General features: G+C 42.1%; 1 protein-coding gene and 1 pseudogene across 1 annotated transcript; both read left to right on the top strand.

The window, feature by feature from the left end:
* The first annotated feature begins 566 nt into the window (after positions 1-566).
* On the top strand, positions 567-878 carry LOC149261936 (uncharacterized). Its single transcript, XM_089372380.1, has one exon. The coding sequence runs from the start codon at positions 567-569 to the stop codon at positions 876-878; it is 312 nt and encodes a 103-aa protein (XP_089228506.1).
* A 4,432-nt stretch (positions 879-5,310) lies between these two features.
* On the top strand, positions 5,311-5,835 carry LOC149261935 (uncharacterized; annotated as a pseudogene).
* Positions 5,836-20,908: the final 15,073 nt, after the last annotated feature.

The following is a 20,908-nucleotide window of genomic DNA, read 5'->3' as shown; positions in this document are numbered from 1 at the left end:
AGAAGCCCAACCGACGTGTCTATTCATCACCCTCATTTTAGTATAAATATAAGAGGATTTGATGTCATTTAGACACACTCTTTAAGTGATGTCCTCTCCACGTCTTGGGTTTTTGGAGAAGGAGAAACGTTAAAGAGTACGCTGGGCCAAGTATGATGCCCTAGCTTATATACGGATGATACCCTAGCCTACATGCTATTCAAGAAGCCCTAACACTTCTGAACGCTGTCCTATAAAGGAGTCTCCTAACCGAAGTAAGGGAAGACATTCTTACGCTATTCATGGAAACCTATTACGGAACGTGGAGATCTCTCCCATCTGTATATATTCGTTTAGAGTCTGATCAAAAGGGAAAAGATACCTGAAAGAGCTCGTCATATTGGTGATCTAAAAACTCTTGCAATTCAATTCAATCAGGGGTTAAGTATTTACAGGCGAGTATGGAAACAAGTATGGAGATTGAGGAGCATCGGTGGAAAGATGTAAATCTGCCAGCCCCCTTTAAGAAGTAGCTAGAGACAGAACTAGAAAGAGAGACAGGAGAAAGAAGACGAGGGCGTAACATTATGGTCAGCGTAGATCACGGGCCTCTTAGCAAACATGCATTTGATTGGGCCATTGTACATCTCTGTCGCATGGCTGATACACTCCATCTTGTTCACGTTGTTTCCCATGCAGATGACGAGGTGCTGTTTTCAGCCACACAATCTCTAATGGAAAGACTTGCAATAGAAGCATATGAAGTTGCCATGGTACAAACAGAAGCTAGGATTATGGAGGGTGACGTAGGCAAGGCAATTTGCCGTGAAGCTAAAAGAATCAAGCCCGCTGCACTTGTACTGGGAAGAAGAGGCAAGGGAATAATTAAGAGATCATGAAGACTTCTTATATGCAAATCATAAAGATAGTTATACGCAGTCTCTTTATAGTCAACATCTGCCACTACTACAGCGCAGGTCCATACGCAGTCATCGAGAACACTGTAAAGACAGTTATACGTAGTCTCTTTATAGTCAACATCTGCCACTACTACAGCGCAGGTCCATAAGTAGTCATCAAGAAGACTATTCATGAACACACCTACATGCAGATCATAAAGACAGTGTTACGCAGTCTCTTTATAATGGTCATGAAGTTTTTGCCTCCTCACTGTCTGGTTATAGTCTCAGATCTTTGTCATCACTGAAGCAGCATTACAATCTTGGCATGCCATTAATGAAGATCCAAGTGGTATCTTGTAGTTGTCTCAGCATAATGGCCAGCAGTGGTTAGGGTTTGAAACAACAGGGCAGATCACTATGATTTCATAATATATCTCGTTGCAGTCTTATGACAGTTATAGGATCATTACTTGATCTCGATATAACTCTCATATCTCAGTGAATGTGCAGCATGATGATCTCAGCGGAAGGCATGATGAATGATGCACATTAGTAAGGGCAGATGATGATGCATGAATGATGCACATTAGTAAGGGCAGATGATGATGCATGAATGATGCACATTAGCAAGGGCAGCATGATGATGCATGATGGGCACATTAGCAAGGGCAGCATACTGATGAATGAAACAATGGGCATGATAAATAATGAGCAGCATGATGAGCTCAGTCATCAAGGTTCAACACATGTGACAGTACAGGATGGTGTCACACAGTTATGTGCAGCAAATGGACGAAAGGCAGCACTACGATAGGTGAAGCCGTCACCTTGGAGAATCAGTTGAAGCGGAATGTCTTCAACTGATCTCATCGTTATAGAAGATGATCTATGCTCAGATCTAGACAAGTCAAAGTGTTGACTTATGTTGGAAATGTACTCTCTCTCTCTTTCTCTGTTGAACTTTGAAGATAAAAGAAGAATTGATCAAGGGTTTCCCCACACATTGTGGGGTTTGTCCCTGGCTCGCGCCATATCTTGTGTCCTCTTGTCTTGGCTTGTCTTCTGCGATTTTATATTTATGTTCTATCTGCAGTTTATTGTAATGTTGATGTGATTGCTAACTGTGAAAATTTAAATAAATTGCTCTAGCATAGAACATACCTAAACTTAACATGGTATCAAAGCTGAGGTGAAGACAATGCCCAAGAAAGAGTGAAAGAGCAATCACCGAAGACAGTTGGGACAAGACAGAAGGATCAATGGGTTCCTCATAATTCACCTAGGGTGAAGTCAAAGCAGAGAATGTTATCAGAATGGCACAGCGGAAGATTATGATGGTCCATCTTAAGATCACTTCATTGGGAAGTTCGGATCTAAGGGTGGAAGGAAAGGCGGATGCCTTGTTGAAATAAGTTCGGCCGTTATGCGAAGGAGTGTTCGAATGGCAGAGACACATCTCTTGATGAAGATAACAATCATTCTTGGACATCTTCAATGATCAAAAGAATGACTGGTAATGCAGGTCATCAAGGAAATGGTCGACTCTTCCAGGAAAGCAAGGAACCCCAAAATCTCTTTTATGTACCTGATCGAACCTGATGTCCATCTCGGAAATGGGAGTCAAAGGTTACAGGGTGGCACTTATTGATGAAAGGTATGTGTTTGAAAATAGTTTTTTTTAAAGATGTTTTTGAGTTCAGGGTTGTATCAAGTTGCAGGAAGTCCACTGGGGACCATGTCCATTGACTTAGCACCGGAGGTCTGTGAGACAGATGGTGACTAGGATGCCTGAATTCAAAAAGAAGCATGAAGGTACATGTCTGAAATGTACCGAAGGAAAATATTATAAGGGGACCATTCCCCTCATGCAGAAAGTTCACATGTTTGGAACAACCCGAGGAGTTTGAGAATCATGATCAAGGAATCTCATGTATACAGGTGGAAGAAAGCCCTCTATGGCTTGAAGAAAAACACCTCGGGCATAGTATGAGAGGATTGATAGCTGTCTAAGGCAGCTAAGATTCACTAGGAGTGAAACCGATCCAAACCATTACTCGAAGGTTGTGGATGATAAACCTCTCATACCAGCACCTATGTCTGACAGGTGCAAACCCTCTCATTTATAGGAGACAGAGGGAGTTGGATTCAGAATGTGGGAAGATAAGCTGCAAGCTTGTGACTGCCTTGACGATCTTACCTTTCAGTAGTTATATGGTAATGATGTCGGACCAAAGTTGGGAAATGCCTTTGAGTTTCATAAACTCATTCGCATTGATGTTCTTGGAGAACCTCCGTTCGAACATATGTGTTGCAGTTATCATGGTGAGCTCATATTTGGTTGAGCCTCACTGGATTGGTACCAAGAAACTTCTGAGATATCTTCAGGGGCACAATCTCTCATGGATTGAGTTACACTGGCGGAAATATGAAACGACATGATTATTTGAATGATGAGTGGGCAGGCAGTATGGAGGATCACTAGAGCACTTCCCAGTGTTGTTTCTCTTTGGAATCTGCCTCGATATCCTGGATGAGCAGGAAGCAGAAGTCGGTGACTCTGAGCAGAATACATTGCTGATAGCATGGCCTTCTGTGAGGCAGTCTAGTTGTTGAAACTCTTCAGTGAGCTGTTTGTACACATGATGAATACCACTGTGATTCTCTGTGACAACTAGAGGTGGGATTCGATTATTGAGGAATCTCATATTCAACAATTGCTCCAACAGATAGACATCAAATACTGCCTTATCTGGAATATGGTAAGTCAATGATCAAGGAGGCTCCATCACACTAAGATGATGTACAGGACAAAGCCCTAAGGAAAGATCAAATTTGTGATTTTCCCGAACGACTTGGAGTCATCGAGAGACCTTTGTAAAAGGGTCCTGCATGTTGCATACATTGAGCTCTGGGAGCTCTGGGGGGCTTGCAGTTCTATTGGAGCAACATACGACCACAGGGTGACTCACCCTCCCTTGGTGGTGCGTACTGGAACAAGATGATTCGCTCTCTTGTGGGACAAGATGATATGCTCTCTTGTGTAGCAGGATGATTAGTTCTCCTGTGAGGCCTGGATTGATGTGTTCTCCATGGCGATTGTAGCAGGATTGATGTGTTCTCCTCTGAGGCCTGGATTGATGTGTTCTCCATGGCGATTGTAGCAAGATTGATGTGTTCTCCTGTGAGGACAGGATTGATTAAGTTCTCCTGTCGAGGCATCCTACCCATGCAGTCTGGGACTCATGGGAAGTACCTCTCATCTGATCAATGAGCAGGGAAATGAAGTTAGGGACCATAGTAGTACCGATGGATGCATCGTTGTATCTACCATACTTCCTACGCTAGGATGTCCTCCATTGATCTGGGATCAATAGTACTGGTATGGGACCAGTGGTAGGAGTTGTACATACTATGACGCTGACTTCGGGTCGGCTGAGACTGGTCTGGGACCAGTGGTACATACTCCGATTCTGACTTCGTGTCATTGCAGGACTGGTCTAGAACCAGTGAGAGTGGTACATACTATGACGCTGACTTTGGGTCAGTTGAGACTGGTTTGGGACCAGTGGTACGCACTCTGAGTCTGACTTCGGATCAGTGGAGAATGGTATGAGACATTCTCGATCAATTCTTCTTCTTCATAATTCAGCAGAGCCAGCAGAGTAGAGCTAGCAGAACCAGCAGTGCTGAGCAGAGCTGAGCAGAGCAGAGCTAGCAGAGCTAGCAGAGCTGAGCAGAGCAGAGCTACCAGAGCCATCAGAGTAGAGCAGAGCCAACAGGGCTATGCAGAGTTGGGCAGAACAGTGCAAGGCACTGATGGCAGAGATAGTACAATCAGACTTATGGATCAATGGATGGAGTTCTCCCTAGTTGGGAGGGAGTGTTAAATTGGCAACTAGGGCCAAACTCCATGTGGGTCGGCTTATTTATGGAAACTGATATTTTTATTGGATCCCTCTCGTCGAGAGGTGTAGGATTGATCCAAAGATCATTCGATTCCGATAAGTATTTATGGAGATATGAATTTATTTTGTTTATGTAATTATTATCAAGCTGACCAGCTCTTATGTAGGCTCTAGAAGCCCAACCAACATGTCTATTCATCACCCTCGTTTTAGTATAAATATAAGAGGATTTGATGTCATTTAGACACACTCTTTAAGTGATGTCCTCTCCACGTCTTGGGTTTTTGGAGAAGGAGAAACGTTAAAGAGTACGTTGGGCCATGTATGGTGCCCTAGCTTATATGCAGATGATGCCCTAGCCTACATGTTGTTCAAGAAGCCCTAACACTTCTGAACGTTGTCCTATAATGGAGTCTCCTAACCACAGTAAGGGAAGACATTCTTACGCTGTTCATGGAAACCTATTACGGAACGTGGAGATCTCTCCCATCTGTATATATTTGTTTAGAGTCTGATCAAAAGGGAAAAGATACCTGAAAGAGCTCGTCATATCGGTGATCTAAAAACTCTTGCAATTCAATTCAATCAGGGGTGAAGTATTTACAGGCGAGTATGGAAACAAGTATGGAGATTGAGGAGCATCGATGGAAAGATGTAAATCTGCCAGCCCCCTTTAAGAAGCAGCTGGAGCCAGAACTAGAAAGAGAGACAGGAGAAAGAAGACAAGGCATAACATTATGGTCAGTGTAGATCACGGGCCTCTTAGCAAACATGCATTTGATTGGGCCATTGTACATCTCTGTCGCATGGCTGATACACTCCATCTTGTTCACGTTGTTTCCAATGCGGATGACGAGGTGCTGTTTGCAGCCACACAAGCTCTAATGGAAAGACTTGCAATAGAAGCATATGAAGTTGCCATGGTACAAACAGAAGCTAGGATTATGGAGGGTGACGTAGGCAAGGCAATTTGCCGTGAAGCTGAAAGAATCAAGCCCGCTGCACTTGTACTGGGAACAAGAGGCAGGGGAATAATTAAGAGATCATGAAGACTTCTTATATGCAAATCATAAAGACAGTTATACGCAGTCTCTTTATAGTCAACATCTGCCACTACTACAGCACAGGTCCATACGCAGTCATCGAGAACACTGTAAAGACAGTTATACGCAGTCTCTTTATAGTCAACATCTGCCACTACTACAGCGCAGGTCCATACGCAGTCATCGAGAACACTGTTCATGAACGCACCTACACGCAGATCATAAAGACAGTTATACGCAGTCTCTTTATAATGGTCATGAAGTTTTGGCCTCCTCACTGTCTGGTTATAGTCTCAGATCTTTGTCATCACTGAAGCAGCGTTACAATCTTGGCATGCCATTAATGAAGATCCAAGTGGTATCTTGTAGTTGTCTCAACATAATGGCCAGCAGTGGTTAGGGTTTGAAACAACATGGTAGATCACTATAATTTCATAATATATCTCGTTGCAGTCTTATGACAGTTATAGGATCATTAGTTGATCTTGATATAACTCTCATATCTTAGTGAATGTGCAGCATGATGATCTCAGCGGAAGGCGTGATGAATGATGCACATTAGTAAGGGCAGATGATGATGCATGAATGATGCACATTAGTAAGGGCAGATGATGATGCATGAATGATGCACATTAGTAAGGGCAGATTATGATGCATGAATGATGCACATTAGCAAGGGCATCATGATGATGCATGATGGGCACATTAGCAAGGGCAACATACTGATGAATGAAACAATGGGCATGATAAATAATGAGCAGCATGATGAGCTCAGTCATCAAGGTTCAACACATGTGACAGTACAGGATGGTGTCACACAGTTATGTGGAGCAAATGGACGAAAGGCAGCATTACGATAGGTGAAGTTGTCACCTTGGAGAATCAGTTGAAGTGGAATGTCTTCAACTGATCTCATCATTATAGAAGATGATCTATGCTCAGATCTAGACCAGTCAAAGTGTTGACTTATGTTGGAAATGTAGTCTCTCTCTCTTTCTCTACTGAACTTTGAAGATAAAAGAAGAATTGATCAAGGGTTTCCCCACACATTGTGGGGTTTGTCCCTGGCTCGCGCCATATCTTGTGTCCTCTTGTCTTGGCTTGTCTTCTGCGATTTTATATTTATGTTCTATCTGCAGTTTATTGTAATGTTGATGTGATTGCTAACTGTGAAAATTTAAATAAATTGCTCTAGCATAGAACATACCTAAACTTAACAGAGAGAGATAGATGGGAGGAAGGAGCAAGGGGGAGAGAGAGAGAGGGAGAGGGATAGAGGGGGCGGAGAGGGAGAGGGAGAGGGATAGAGGGAGCAAGGGGGGCGAGAGAGAGGGTGAGAGGGAGCAAGGGGGGAAAGAGAGAGAGGGATAGAGAGGGAGGGAATGAGAGAGAGAGAGAGAGAGAGAGAGAGAGAGAGAGAGAGAAGGAAGCATAGGGAGAGAGGGGCAGGGAGAGGCAGAGAGAGGGAGCTGGAGGGAGAGGGGGAGAGGGAGAGGGAGGGAGAGAGAGAAAGAGAGGGGGGGGGGGCGAAGAGGGAGAGGGAGAGAGAGAGAAAGGGTGAGAGGGGGAGATAGGGAGAGATAGAGGAAGAGGGCGAGGGAGATGGGAGGAGGGATCAAGGGGTGGTTGAGAGAGAGAGAGAGAGAAACAACAAGGAGAGAGAGAGAGAGGGAGAGAGAGAGAGAGAGAGAGAGAGAGAGAGAGAGAGAGAGAGAGAGAGAGAGAGGGAGGAGAGGAAGAGGGAGAGGGGGAGGGAGAGAGAGATGGCGAGAGGGAGGGAGAGAGAGAGAGAGAGATGGGAGGAAGGAGCAAGGGAGAGAGAGAGAGAGAGATGGGATGAAGAAGCAAGGGGGAGAGAGAGAGAGAGAGAGAGAGATGGGAGGAGGGAGTAAGGGAGCTCAGAGAGAGAGAGGTAAGGAGAGAGAGGGTGGGAGAGAGGGAGATGGAAGGAAGGAGCAAGGGGGAGAGGGAGCAAAGGGGAAGTAGAGAGAGAGAGATGGGAGGAGGGAGCAAGGGAGAGAGAGAGAGAGGAACGGAGGGTGAGAGGGGGGTGGGGGGGAAAGAGAGGGAGGGAGGGATGGAGGGAAAGAGGGAGAGGGAGGGAGAGAGAGATGGGAGGAGGGAGCAAGGTGTAGAGAGATAGAGATATGGGAGGAGGGAGCAAGGGGGAGATAGAGAGAGATGGGAGGGAGCAAAGGGGTGAGAGAGAGAGAGAGAGAGAAAGAGGAGGAGGAGGAGGAGGAGGGAGAAAAGGGGAGGGAGAGAGAGAGATAGATGGGAGAAAGGAGCAAGGGGGAGAGGAAGCAAGGGGCGGGAGGGGGGAGAGAGAGAGAGATATGGGAGGAGGGAGCAAGGGAGGAAGAGAGAGAGAGATATGGGAGGAGAGAGAGAGAGAGAGAGAGAGAGAGAGAGAGAGAGAGAGAGAGGATGACTCAGAAAGAGAAAAGAGGAGAGGAGGGAGGGAGGTATGGAGGGGGAGAGGAGGGGAGATGGAGGAAGGGGGAGAAAGAGAAAGAGGGAGGGAGTGGAGATAGAAATATGGAGGGAACAAGTGAGAGAGGGGGTATAGAGGGAGAGAGGGAGAGAGGTACAAAGGGGGGATAGGGAGTGGCATCGAGGGAGCGAGTGATGGGGGGATGGGGAGAGGGAGGGAGGGGGCGAGGGATGAAAAATTCAAGAGAAATAATCACATAGTTGAGCCTATGGTTGGGTAGAAAATGGCTAACCCTTGATTAGTTGCAAGCCAATTTTGGATGAAATCAGATGAACACTTTTGGTGAAATAATTTTGCAATTTTTACATGAAATAGAAATGGTGTTTATGGTTGTGTAACATCTATTTGATTTCCTATTGGAATTTAAATGTGTTCTTGTGATGCATAGGTGTGGTTGTATCCATAGATTTAATGAGCATAAGACTCATAGAAAATATTTAATATTAGATATATTTGATGGCAAGGTTGGAATAAGCCTCATGAAAGGAAATTTTGTGTTTAGAAGTGTAGGGGAAGACTACCCCTAAGCCGTTTGAACAACCATGATTGGTTGGCTTGAAAAGGAAGACTCCTAGTAAGTCTTAATCATGAAGGTTTTGCTTGAACTAGTTAGGCAAAGGAAGCCTTGCACATCTCTCATGGGAAAGCTATCTAATTGGAAATATGAACTTAATGCAAGAGAAATAGCCATGTTTTTAAGATGAATTTTAAGTGAGGAAATTCCTCACAAAACATATGAAATAAATGAATGAATTACATCACTAAGGAACTTGAGGAATTGTAAAATTCTTTGGATGACCTAATTGGGATTTTTACAACCTTCCAAATAACATATTATTTGTCATTCATGTTGGGAAGATGTATCTCTTGACCAGAGATCCATTTAGAATATGGATAATAAGACATAGAGGTCTACCTTGTAATTGTATCACGAGGACGACTAGGGACTATAACTAGTGTTGGAGCTACTATGAAGAAGAACTCATAATTATCAAAGGAATAGAAGAATGTATTTGAGTTGTCATAACTTAAAGATATATGTGATATTTTATCAATTGATAATAAATTTTATGAATTATGTGTTATTTGAGATGTAGGACTTAAATATGCCCTCATTACCTTATTTTTAATGGGTTTGAAGCCCGTATATTTATCAAAATTCCAATGAGTGATGTGTCTCACCCATGTTTTGCCAATTATGGAGCAGTTGGACTTCTTGGCTCACTTGAAATCCCTTGAGGAGGAGTAGTTATTTCTATAATTAGGAAAATGTAAATCATGTTGTGAAATGCATACAAAATTCTATGCAATATAATGCCCAGTAAGACTCTATTCAACTAGTCCCTATGTGTTAAATAAGAATTTTAATGATACAAAGAGAACCTTGAGATGTTAACCCTTAATGAAAATTAAAAACCCAATTGTAATGGAATTTAATAAGGAAAGGGAAATTGAACTTCTTGGAAATTATTATTGTGTGAGTGGTTATACCTAGGTTGTATGCCTTAGGATATGCCACTAGTTAATGTGAGGAATTGTTTACAATTAATTGGGTTTAGGCCTTTGCTATATCTATGGAATGGGATTTTGAATATTAGTTTTCTCTATGGATATGGTTTCCAAGCCATATTTTCCTTGATTGTCAGATGAGTAATAGGAGGGCCATACATACATACATACGTACATACATACATACATGCAGAGGGAAAAGAATGATGTGTGGGGACATGAAGAGAGTGTGTGTTACACAGGAATGGGTGGGGAGACCAAATATGGATGAAATTTTGTGCCAAACATTTTTGGGGGATGATAAAATGTAAGGGGTCCTTAAATCAATTATTGAAATGAGGAAATAAAACACAAGTGCCCTAAATCCAAGCTACAATACAGAGCTACGTTTTTGGGTGGTTGTTGGAAAAATCACTAAGGAATTGAGAAGGGATGTCATTGATGGATTGCTAGGTGAGCGAAGGGAATCCCTTATGCTATGAAAGTCAATTGAGAAACCACCCATATATGTGTAGATGACTTTTTCTCAAAGTGATTGAAGGGAAATCTTGTTGTTTTTCTAATTATGAAGGAGAGTACCTTTTATACTTCTACCTTTGATTGAATAAGTGAAAGTTTCCCTTATGACTTCATGGTCTAGCTAGGGAGTGACCAATTGAAAGAGACATAATCACATAGTTAAGCCTATGGGTTGGGTGGAAAATGTCTCACCATTTATTGGTTTCAAGAAACATTGAATTAAATAAGATAAGTGATTTTGGGGAATAATTTTTCAATGTAAATTTTATTACATGAAATAGTAATGATGCTTATGAATGTGTAACATCTATTTGATTTCCTATTGAGATTTAAATGTTTTCTTGTGATGCATAGTTATGATGGTAAGAGTGAGGCTTTATTTCTTCCTGAACCTAATCCATCCTCTCGAAAAACCCGTTTCAAGATGCACTTACCCTAATCTGTCGTCTTGAAAAGCCCCGTTTCAATATCCAGTCACGAGAGTGATTCTATTCAGTTGGATGTTACATAATTGGCTGGGAGCATGACAACTCAGCTAGGTTGGTGGATTCTATTCAGTTGGATGTTACATAATGATTTTAGTATTTCCATCTCCACACCATTCCGTGAATTTGGTGATGTAATGATTTTAGTATTTCCATCTCCACACCGTTCTGTGAATTTGCTGTTGTACGGGAGCATGACAGCTTAGCTAACTAGCTGGCTTGTGTTTTGTTGGATTGTACGCAAAAATTACCAATTGTTGCGGTTATGTGTTATTGGACGAAGCATGGGAAGGTCAATTATAAAATTATTATAGTTAATTTTTTTAAATTTTTTTTTAATATTATATGTATTTTTCAATGTTCTTTTTACACGCGGAAAACGTATTTTTCAGAATTCCATTAAAAATATTTGCATCATTATTATTTTTATTACATTCTTTTCAATAATCTAAAAAAATAATGTTTTTATGACTTTTATAAATTATTGAAAAAAATGTAATAAAAATAATAATTATACAAATAGTTTTAATGGAATTTTGAAAAATATGTTTCCCACTTGTAAAAAGAACATTGAAAAATACATATAATATTGAAAAAAATGTTATAAAAAAACAAATTATAGTAATTTTTCACCCAAGTAAAATAAAACATAAAATATGAGATCCTATGATCCGAGTATAATTGGCTTTGTTCGTCTAATTATATATATATATATATATATATATATATATATATATATATATATATATATATATATATATATATATATATATATATATATAATTTTTTTCTCTTATCTAAAAATATTTAAAATATCAATTTTTTTAAATTTATAAAATTTTAATCATTTAATTTCTTGTTAATATGGATTATATATATATATATATATATATATATATATATATATATAATCCATATATATATAGATATATATAGATATATATATATATATATATATATATATATATATATATATATATATATATATATATATATATATAGATATATATATATATATTGTTGTTATAGACATTTTTGTGCCTTACAGCATTGAGCATGAAATGTCCATAATCTAAGGGATCCAAAGTCCATAAACATGTTGTTCCTACCCCTAGAGGAACAAGGCTAACAAACCACAGCAATTCACAGAAGTTCTCCACCTGAAACTGCTCAAAAACAAGTCAATTCAGGATCATGTCAACTGCTCCACTGACCATCTGCACTGAATGTCAATGGCTACACTGACTACCTGCGCTGAATGTCAACTCCAACACTCGCTACCTGCGCTGAGCGAGATTGGACATGTGGCAGGCTCATTCCTCAAGGTGTCAAAACCCAGGAAGCTTCCAAAATGACACTTGCCTCAGGGAATTCGACTAGTGATGAGTAAGAGGTTCCAAATCTCCAAGTGGAAGCAAGAACCTCCAAGTGGACTCAAGAACTAACAGAGGGAGAGGACACTAGTCAGATCTCAAGCTGACTCATCCTCTCTCCAAACATCTATATATGGATCTCTCCTCCATGAGATCCAGAGGCTGGAATTTTGTTATTGCAAAGAATTGCTGTTGGTTTGAGATTGGAATCATTGGGTGCTTAATGCTTTGAAGGGAGGTGAAGATAGGAATTCCATTCTGCTGGGAAGGAGATGTTGGATTGGAGCCCTCTGGGTTGTATCTCTTCCTGAACCTTGTTATTTATCAATAAAGCTATCTTGGTTCTCTCCTATATACTGATGTATCTTTGATGTATGATTGCATTAGTGTATTTGATTTACTTCTAATCCTCAATCATTTATGAATATGAATATTTGCCTTTGTGTTGTGTTCTTCTCTTGTCACAAGTAGCTGTTCTCTTGTCACAAGTAGTTGTTCTCTTGTTATCTCGCAGGAATCAAGTAGCTGTTCTCTTGGACGAGCGAGAAGGCAAGTAGCTGTGAACACCCAAAGAGAAGAGGATCTGGATCGAGGGACAAATAGAAGACACCGGTAAGTCCATTGATCTCTCCTCTTTCACATTTCATAAAGGAAGAAACCAGAATAGCTGTCTCTGTTTGTTGCTAAGGCACTGTCACACCTTAGGTGGATAGGATCGTCCTGCATAGGCATTTTTCCCCACAACAAATTGGCGACTCCACTGGGGACATTTGTTTTAGTCATTTTATTTGTGTTTCTATCATTGTTTACCTCATAGACTCAACAACAACAATCGAACTGCTTCTGCTATTCTCAGTTGCAAAGTAGACAGTTGCTGCCTTGATCCTTCACTGGATTTTGTCTATGATCTGAACAATGGACTCACAAATGATTTGATGATCCTTTGTGATAGATCTTAGTACCCTCTCAAAGCATCCCTTTGATTATACCTTGCTTGTGTTTCTGATTTGGCCTGAAACCGTTGATTATTGAGCAATCTGTGACCCAGAACCTGTGAGAAACGAGAGTTTCTCCTTCAGTGCAACTGCTGTGAAGGCATTCTGCATTTCAACGCAGTTCCCGTGAAGGCTACCTGCGTTGAATGTCAAAACCACAGTGTTGAGGTTGCGCTGAACCAGTCTTGCCTTGTGTAGCTGGGGTTCTCTGCTCTCTGTTGCCCTGTTTTGATCTCTGTTTTTTGTAGCCTGTAACCAGCATAGGTACCAGTCTGATAACTCCTTTTCTCTGCTTAAATTCCGCCTCCTTTTGTACAAAAAGACTGTGAGTGTTTTTATGTGTTTGTGGCATCATTTACAGTTTTCCTTTGCATGAGTGAAATAATCATCCTGTAGCCCTTGATTCAGATCTGTTGATTGTGATCTTAGGAGAGAGTTCATTGGCTGTTTACAGTTGATTATACATTTACTTTTGCTTATTGGTTTGAGTTTGTCTCTTTTAAGTGTCGAAACAAGCTGTTCATTTCGAAAATTGCAAAGTGTTGTAATCTCTTCTACCCTTGTTGATTTCGAAAAAAGTAAACTTGTTTATATCTGTCATCTAAAAGCAAATTCAAAGTTGTACAAAAAGCTTTCTTTGTAGGCATCAATACTAAGAAAGCGGAAAACAAACACCTGCATTGTGCATTTGCATTTTGATAAGTTTGCATGCTTGATTTAGGAACAGTGCATTAGAGTGTGCTGATTGCTCTTTGAGAAAAGATGGTGTCTTTCTTTTCCCTTAGTAGCTAGGATTTTCAAAGTTGAAAAGATATAAAGCTTGCTTATCATCTTTAGACTGCATTTAGGAATTTGTATCATACATCTCATGGTGAACCTTGAAAGGCAAACTTCTAAAAAGATCAACTTAAAATAAACTAAATGAACCTAACAATGCTTTGCAACATAACGCACAACATAGAGGTCTAGGCTAGAGATGTGTTCCGGCGTCGTTAAGCCTAGTGACTGTCGATCTCGTGGAAGGTGGGTGATTCCTCCTGAGGGACGATAGCGCTAGTACGGATTGTGCTCCCACGTACCGTCGCGTATATATTGGGAGACCCCTATAGGCATATATCCTTTATCCTTAGGAAGTCGTGTCGGCCGCCCTACTGATCGCAATGCAGTGAACACAACATTCACGAAGATCGACCGCCCGTACCTTAAAAAGTATTCTGCGGTTTTGCGAAAAGTTTGGCACACCCTCTGCCTAGAACTCCAGAGCAGTTTCTTTTGGCCTTTTTCAGACTCTATAACAGAAAAATTCCATCCGAGCATTTGTCACTTCGGGCTCGTTAAAACATCGAAGGAGACTAGAGTCATCTTTAGCTTTTTCTCGACTCTTTAAAACTGAAAAAGCAAGTTGTGTCTAAAGCATCGTTAAAAATTTATTTTAAACGGAACAATCACCCTTTATTCCCATGTTGATCTTTGGGTTGAAAAGATGGAGCACACTAACCAAGGAATTCCCCTTGATGGAAATCCTAGTCCTTTCTCCTCTTGAGGAGATGTTGGTGCGCCCCACATGGCCACATTGTCGCTTCCAGGACTGACAATTGGCCTACCAGTCTGGCTCTTTTCAACCAATGTCATTCAGAACACCACCATTCCTGAATAGTCGAGTCAACAGTTAGACCAGACCAGAGTTGCCCACCAGCCTTCGACTTCTAATTCCTCCTCTCCTCCTTCCTCTTCGCTTGACAGAACTGGTGAAGCAAAAAACCGAGTTCCTAAGGATAAGAAGGAGAAGAAGAAGAAAGAAAAGAAGAAGAAGGAGCCAAAGGCGACTGGGGGCAAACAAGTGTCGTCTGACAAAAATCCACACACAGCACTGGCAAGTCCTAAATCGCCATGCGTCATATGCAAGGGAGACCACTTCCACAGAGATTGTCCCTGTATCCCTCGGATACTAAGGGACTGGTCTCCCCGTTTGCACAATTCGGTAGCATCGACCTCTGATAGCCATGTTGACTGCTCACCGTCAACTAGTGGAAGTGAAGCCACTAGACAAAGAGGGAACGCTAGATTTCCCTGCAAACTGTGTGAAGGCGATCACGCCATCCACCGTTGTCCCTTCTTAGACGAGGCAAAAAGAGTTCTGGAAGATCGCCCGATTTTACGAGCGCAACTTCCTCCTGGATATCAAAAACTCCTGCCAAATCCTTCGCTAGTTGAGAACCCGGCTGGCCTGCTCAAGTGGTCAGCCGAAGCGCCAGTCATTGAAGGTGAACCGTCTGAATCCATACCTGATGAAAGTCTAAAGGTTGAAACGGCAGTTGACCCGGTTTTGCCTTCAGAGGCTCTATCTTCGAATGACACCATCACAGAGGAGAATAAAGACGACACCGTCCAAATTCTCTTCATCAGCACTGAATCTGATGATCAAGGGGGCAATGCCACCATTCCTTTATCACAGGAAGGAAGTTCATCAGAGCGATATCCGGCCGTCTATTCGGTCCCACCACCAAGCAACCTGGTTGTGTCCTTTGACTGGAACCAACTAGGTAGACCCCGCTTGCCAGCTAGCATACCATTCAGAATTATTGTCCAAATATACAGAATGGTAATGGCTTGCACAGTTATTGATGAAGGGGCATCTGTGAGTATCCTTTCCTCTATTGCTTGGAAAGCGCTTGGTTCGCCAGCGCTTTTGCCTGAAATGAGAAATCTATCAGGCTTTGATAAAGGAACCAGTCGACCTTTAGGGATCCTCCCCAATGTGCCCATAACATTGAAAGGGAAGACCGTTCAAATGAACGTGATGGTCGTTCAAGGACCCTTGGATTATAACCTACTCCTTGGACGAGACTATATATATTGCATGGGAGCCATCGTCTCATCACTCTTTAGAGTAATGTGTTTTCCGCATGAAGGAAGAATGGTCAAGCTCGTGGACCAACTTTCATTCCCCGGATCACGCATCGCAAATAGTCATGAACCATCCCTAAATGGTCTATTCACACAAGAAGTGTCTCAACCCATGGTCCGTCCTCCTGATGAGCGCGAGTAATCCGGGAGGATATGACTGGAACCCAGGGGGCATGCGTCCTGGTCTGCTTCGGCAGAGAACTTTGGGTATAGGGTAGGTTTCCGCGGGAGAATATGACTAGTCCGTACCCCGTCCGTCTAGGAAGAGGGTTGTTCTAGAATAAGATTCTTTTGTCAAAGTTATGTGAGTGAAATAAACTATTTTTCACTCACCTTTGTCTATTTCGGTAGATATTGCCGGGGAAGTGTTTTGTTTAAACTACTAACGAGACAATCATTGGGTAACCTGAAAGAGGTAAGCCTCTCTCGTTAAAACAAATGTTTTGACGGAAAAGAAGTAGAGGTAACTTTGAAATCGTACTTTATGCCTGGGGGCATGCAAACCTTTTGGAATGCAAGCAAGGGGTGGCTATTTATTTTTTAAATTTTTAGGTCCTCCCTTTAAACCTGTAGGTCTAACCCTTTAAACTCGTAGGATTAGTCATTTCCGAACTTGCATAACGAAAGGATCCAGGGAAAAGCTTATGTGAGATGAAGCTCCATAAAAAATAGCATCTCCAATGAGACACTCTTATCATATGACTGGTATAATCGAGCAGTTTTAGCGCATAGTTCATGCTCGTTAAAAAATAAACATAAGAACGAGCAGTTTTAGCATAAAGTTCATGCTCGTTAAAAAATAAACGCAAGATCCGAGCAGTTTTAACGCAGAATTCATGCTCGTTAAAAAATAAACATAAGCGCCACCCGGTAAATAACCACTGTGAATGTAACCTTATCAGCCATTAAAGCCTTGGTCGTGTTTGCACCATCACCTCCACTTTTCATTTGGCCGATCGTTCACCTCCATATGATTGTTTACCCATTTTGAGGAACAGCTGCGAAGAGTGATTTCACCTAGCCATCCTTGTGACACTGTCGTGATTGGAAAATTCCAACCTATACCTGGAATCAACTGCTAACCCTGTTTATCACTCGTTCCTCAAAAGACGAGTCTTCTTTAAACTCTTTTCAACTGACTCGTAAAATATGAAAAGATTGCCGAGTCCTTGGCCTTCCAGCTCGTTAAAGGGACAGGAAGAGCTATCCCTCTTCTAGATTTTAATCTTTTTGGACCTGAGGGATTATTGCACAAAAAGATCGAGCGCTTGTTTTATTCGGCTCGTTAAAACTATCGAAAACTCATCCCTTCTGTATTATTTTATACTTTTTCAGACCTAAGGGATTAGATGACGAAAAAGGAATTTTGGAGTTAACTTTATGTACCTTTTCAGACTCTCTAAAAATGAAAAGGACCGAGTTATCCTTGTCGTTAGACTAGTTAAAATCATTAAATAGCGACAAACTTGTCTTTAGACAAGAACGAGTTTCACTATCGCTAGGCTCGTTAAAACATAGCGATGGGCTTGCCCAAAGGGCAGGTTATAGAACAAGCATATGTTATCCTCCTCAAGCTTGACAAAAATAAAGAGGTACTGGTCAGTAATGACTGGGGAAAAATTGGGAGAAACTAAAGAAAACTTTGATGGTAGCAAGTCGCTCTTGTACATGACACTTTTCATCCGTACCACAATCGGGTTGGGTTTTTTCATTCACCGGTCACATCACCATGGTCTCGCCATACCATCCATATTTGGGGTAATGCTACCAATCCATCGCATCAGTGTCGCCATATGTTCAAGAGAAGTCGTTCAGAAAGAGTCAACCGGGTCCCATCCACTACCATACATTATCCTTCATCCATTCATAACCGCCACCCTGAATCATGTGTCACAAATCGTTTTCACCTCCATCAAAATCATTAGCTCCGTTCCGTGTCACTGATGTAGGATTCATTAAGGCCTCCTTTGACGGATCGCTTCTTGTCGACATCAGCTCATTATCCAAGAAGTTGATCTAGGAACAACCCCTTCAGTACTTTGAAGCTTGCATGCCTCAATGGCAAGTTTCTCACTTCCGGCGACAGGTATACATCAATGACCTTCGACCAGAAGATTTTGCGTGGTGTTCGACGCCAAGTCCTTTATTCGCACCACGTGAATTGTACTGCAGTACCTTGAGGGTCATTATCATTATCGGTGATTCCTCTCGCGCTTGTTAACGGTTTACATCATTGACCGGTAATCAAGCGATGTCTTTCCATGTTCGACTTCAGAACAATTCTCACATGTATCGACTTGTACCTAGAGTGAAGATCGAACGAGTTTGAAGACCCCGGATCTAGTTTCATCCATCCAGGCTGCGATATATATTCAGGAAAAATAAAGACATTTGACATGTACATCATTGCAGCAGATGATCATCCTACTCAAAGGATGATAATTTCACCGAAATTATCAGTCTACCATCAGACGATTGTCTGTTCTATGTACAGAAATGAATTTATAAAGCTGAGCATGGGAATGCCCGCCTCAGCTAGATCATGAAAGCAGTATGAAAAATAATGTATTGTATTGTATCTTATTACAGGTCTCCTCCCAGCAAATGGATGAACTTCGGACCCTCCTGGATAAAGCATTTCACCCGATAAACGGCCTCATACTTTAGGGGGCAACTGTTATAGACATTTTTGTGCCTTACAGCATTGAGCATGAAATGTCCATAATCTAAGGGATCCAAAGTCCCTAAACATGTTGTTCCTACCCCTAGAGGAACAAGGCTAACAAACCACAGCAATTCACAGAAGTTCTCCACCTGAAACTGCTAAAAAACAAGTCAATTCAGGATCATGTCAACTGCTCCACTGACCATCTGCGCTGAATGTCAATGGCTACACTGACTACCTACGCTGAATGTCAACTCCAACACTGGCTACCTGCGCTGAGCGAGATTGGACATGTGGCAGGCTCATTCCTCAATGTGTCAAAACCCAGGAAGCTTCCAAAATGACACTTGCCTCAGGGAATTCGACTGGTGATGAGTAAGAGGTTCCAAATCTCCAAGTGGAAGCAAGAACCTCCAAGTGGACTCAAGAACTAACAGAGGGAGAGGACACTAGTCAGATCTCAAGCTGACTCATCCTCTCTCCAAACATCTATATATGGATCTCTCCTCCATGAGATCCAGAGGCTGGAATTTTGTTATTGCAAAGAATTGCTGTTGGTTTGAGACTGGAATCATTGGGTGCTTAATGCTTTGAAGGGAGGTGAAGATAGGAATTCCATTCTGCTGGGAAGGAGATGCTGGATTGGAGCCCTCTGGGTTGTATCTCTTCCTGAACCTTGTTATTTATCAATAAAGCTATCTTGGTTCTCTCCTATATACTGATGTATCTTTGATGTATGATTGCATTAGTGTATTTGATTTACTTCTAATCCTGAATCATTTATGAATATGAATATTTGCCTTTGTGTTGTGTTCTTCTCTTGTCACAAGTAGCTGTTCTCTTGTCGCAAGTAGCTGTTCTCTTGTGATCTCGCAGGAATCAAGTAGCTGTTCTCTTGGACGAGCGAGGAGGCAAGTAGCTGTGAACACCCAAAGAGAAGAGGATCTGGATCGAGGGACAAACGGAAGACACCGGTAAGTCCATTGATCTCTCCTCTTTCACATTTCATAAAGGAAGAAACCAGAATAGCTGTCTCTGTTTGTTGCTAAGGCACTGTCACACCTTAGGTGGATAGGATCGTCCTGCATAGGCATTTTTCCCCACAACAATTGTTTAATATTTTCATATATATTTATCTATATGTTGTGTATTTTTTTTTCAAATATTAGTGTAAACACTTATCCATTATACCAAATTATAAAACATCTCACTACTCTTGAAATAATTATTTACTATTTTTATTTATTATTTTAATAAATGATATGACAAATTAAGTTAGTATACAGTTGATCATGAAAATTAGAGAGAGAAAGGGAGAGTGAGATAGGAGAGGGGAGGATGGAGGGATAGGAAGAGAGGGAGTGAGTAGAGTGGGAGGCAGGGGGACAACAAGGGAGTGAGTGCGGAAGATGGAGGGAGGAGAGAGATGGAGGGATAGAGGCAAAGGGGGTAGGGAACGAGGAGGGACAAAGAGGAAGAGAGGGAGTGAGTTGTGAGGGGGATGGAGAGAGGGAGGGAGGAGAGAGATAGAGAGAGGTGGGAAAAGGGAGAGATGAGAGAGACAAAGGAGGGAAGAAGGAGGATAGAGGAGAGGGAATGAAGGATATAGAGAGTGGGAGAGGAAGGGGGAAGGAGAGGGAGCTAGTAATGGGGAAGGCGAAGGAGCGGGGGAGGAGGGGAGGAGCAGACATGAAGGTATGGAGAGAGGGAAAGAGAGGAGAGACGTAGGGAGGGAGAGAGAGAGATGGGGGAGGGAGAGAGAGAGGAGGGAGAGAGATGGAGGGAGGGAGGCCGAGGGGTTAGGGGGATAGGGCCAGAGAGGGGTTGTGGAGGTGGGGAACGAGGAGGGACAAAGAGGAAGAGAGGGAGTGAGTGTTGGGGGGATGAAGAGAGGGAGGAGGAGAGAGATGGAGGGAGGTAGGCAGGGGAATAGAGGAGAGCGAGAGAAGGATATAAAAAGGGGGAAAGGAGGTGGGAGGAATAGGGAGGGAGAGGAAGATAGGGAGTGAGTAATGGCGGAGGGAGAAGGATAGAGGAGGGAGATCGGGTGGTGGGGGGAGAGGGACAGAGAGGAAGAGAGGTAGCACGTGGTGAGGGGTATGCAGAGAGGGAGGGGGAGAGAGACAGAGGGA

Source organism: Pinus tabuliformis, chromosome 6 (genome assembly GCF_031772625.1).
Source record: "Pinus tabuliformis cultivar Carrire ecotype Pingquan chromosome 6, CPIR1, whole genome shotgun sequence".
Classification (NCBI taxonomy): Eukaryota; Viridiplantae; Streptophyta; class Pinopsida; order Pinales; family Pinaceae; genus Pinus; species Pinus tabuliformis.
The sequence above is the reverse complement of the archived record's forward strand: the minus strand, read 5'-3'. Positions and strand labels throughout refer to the sequence as shown.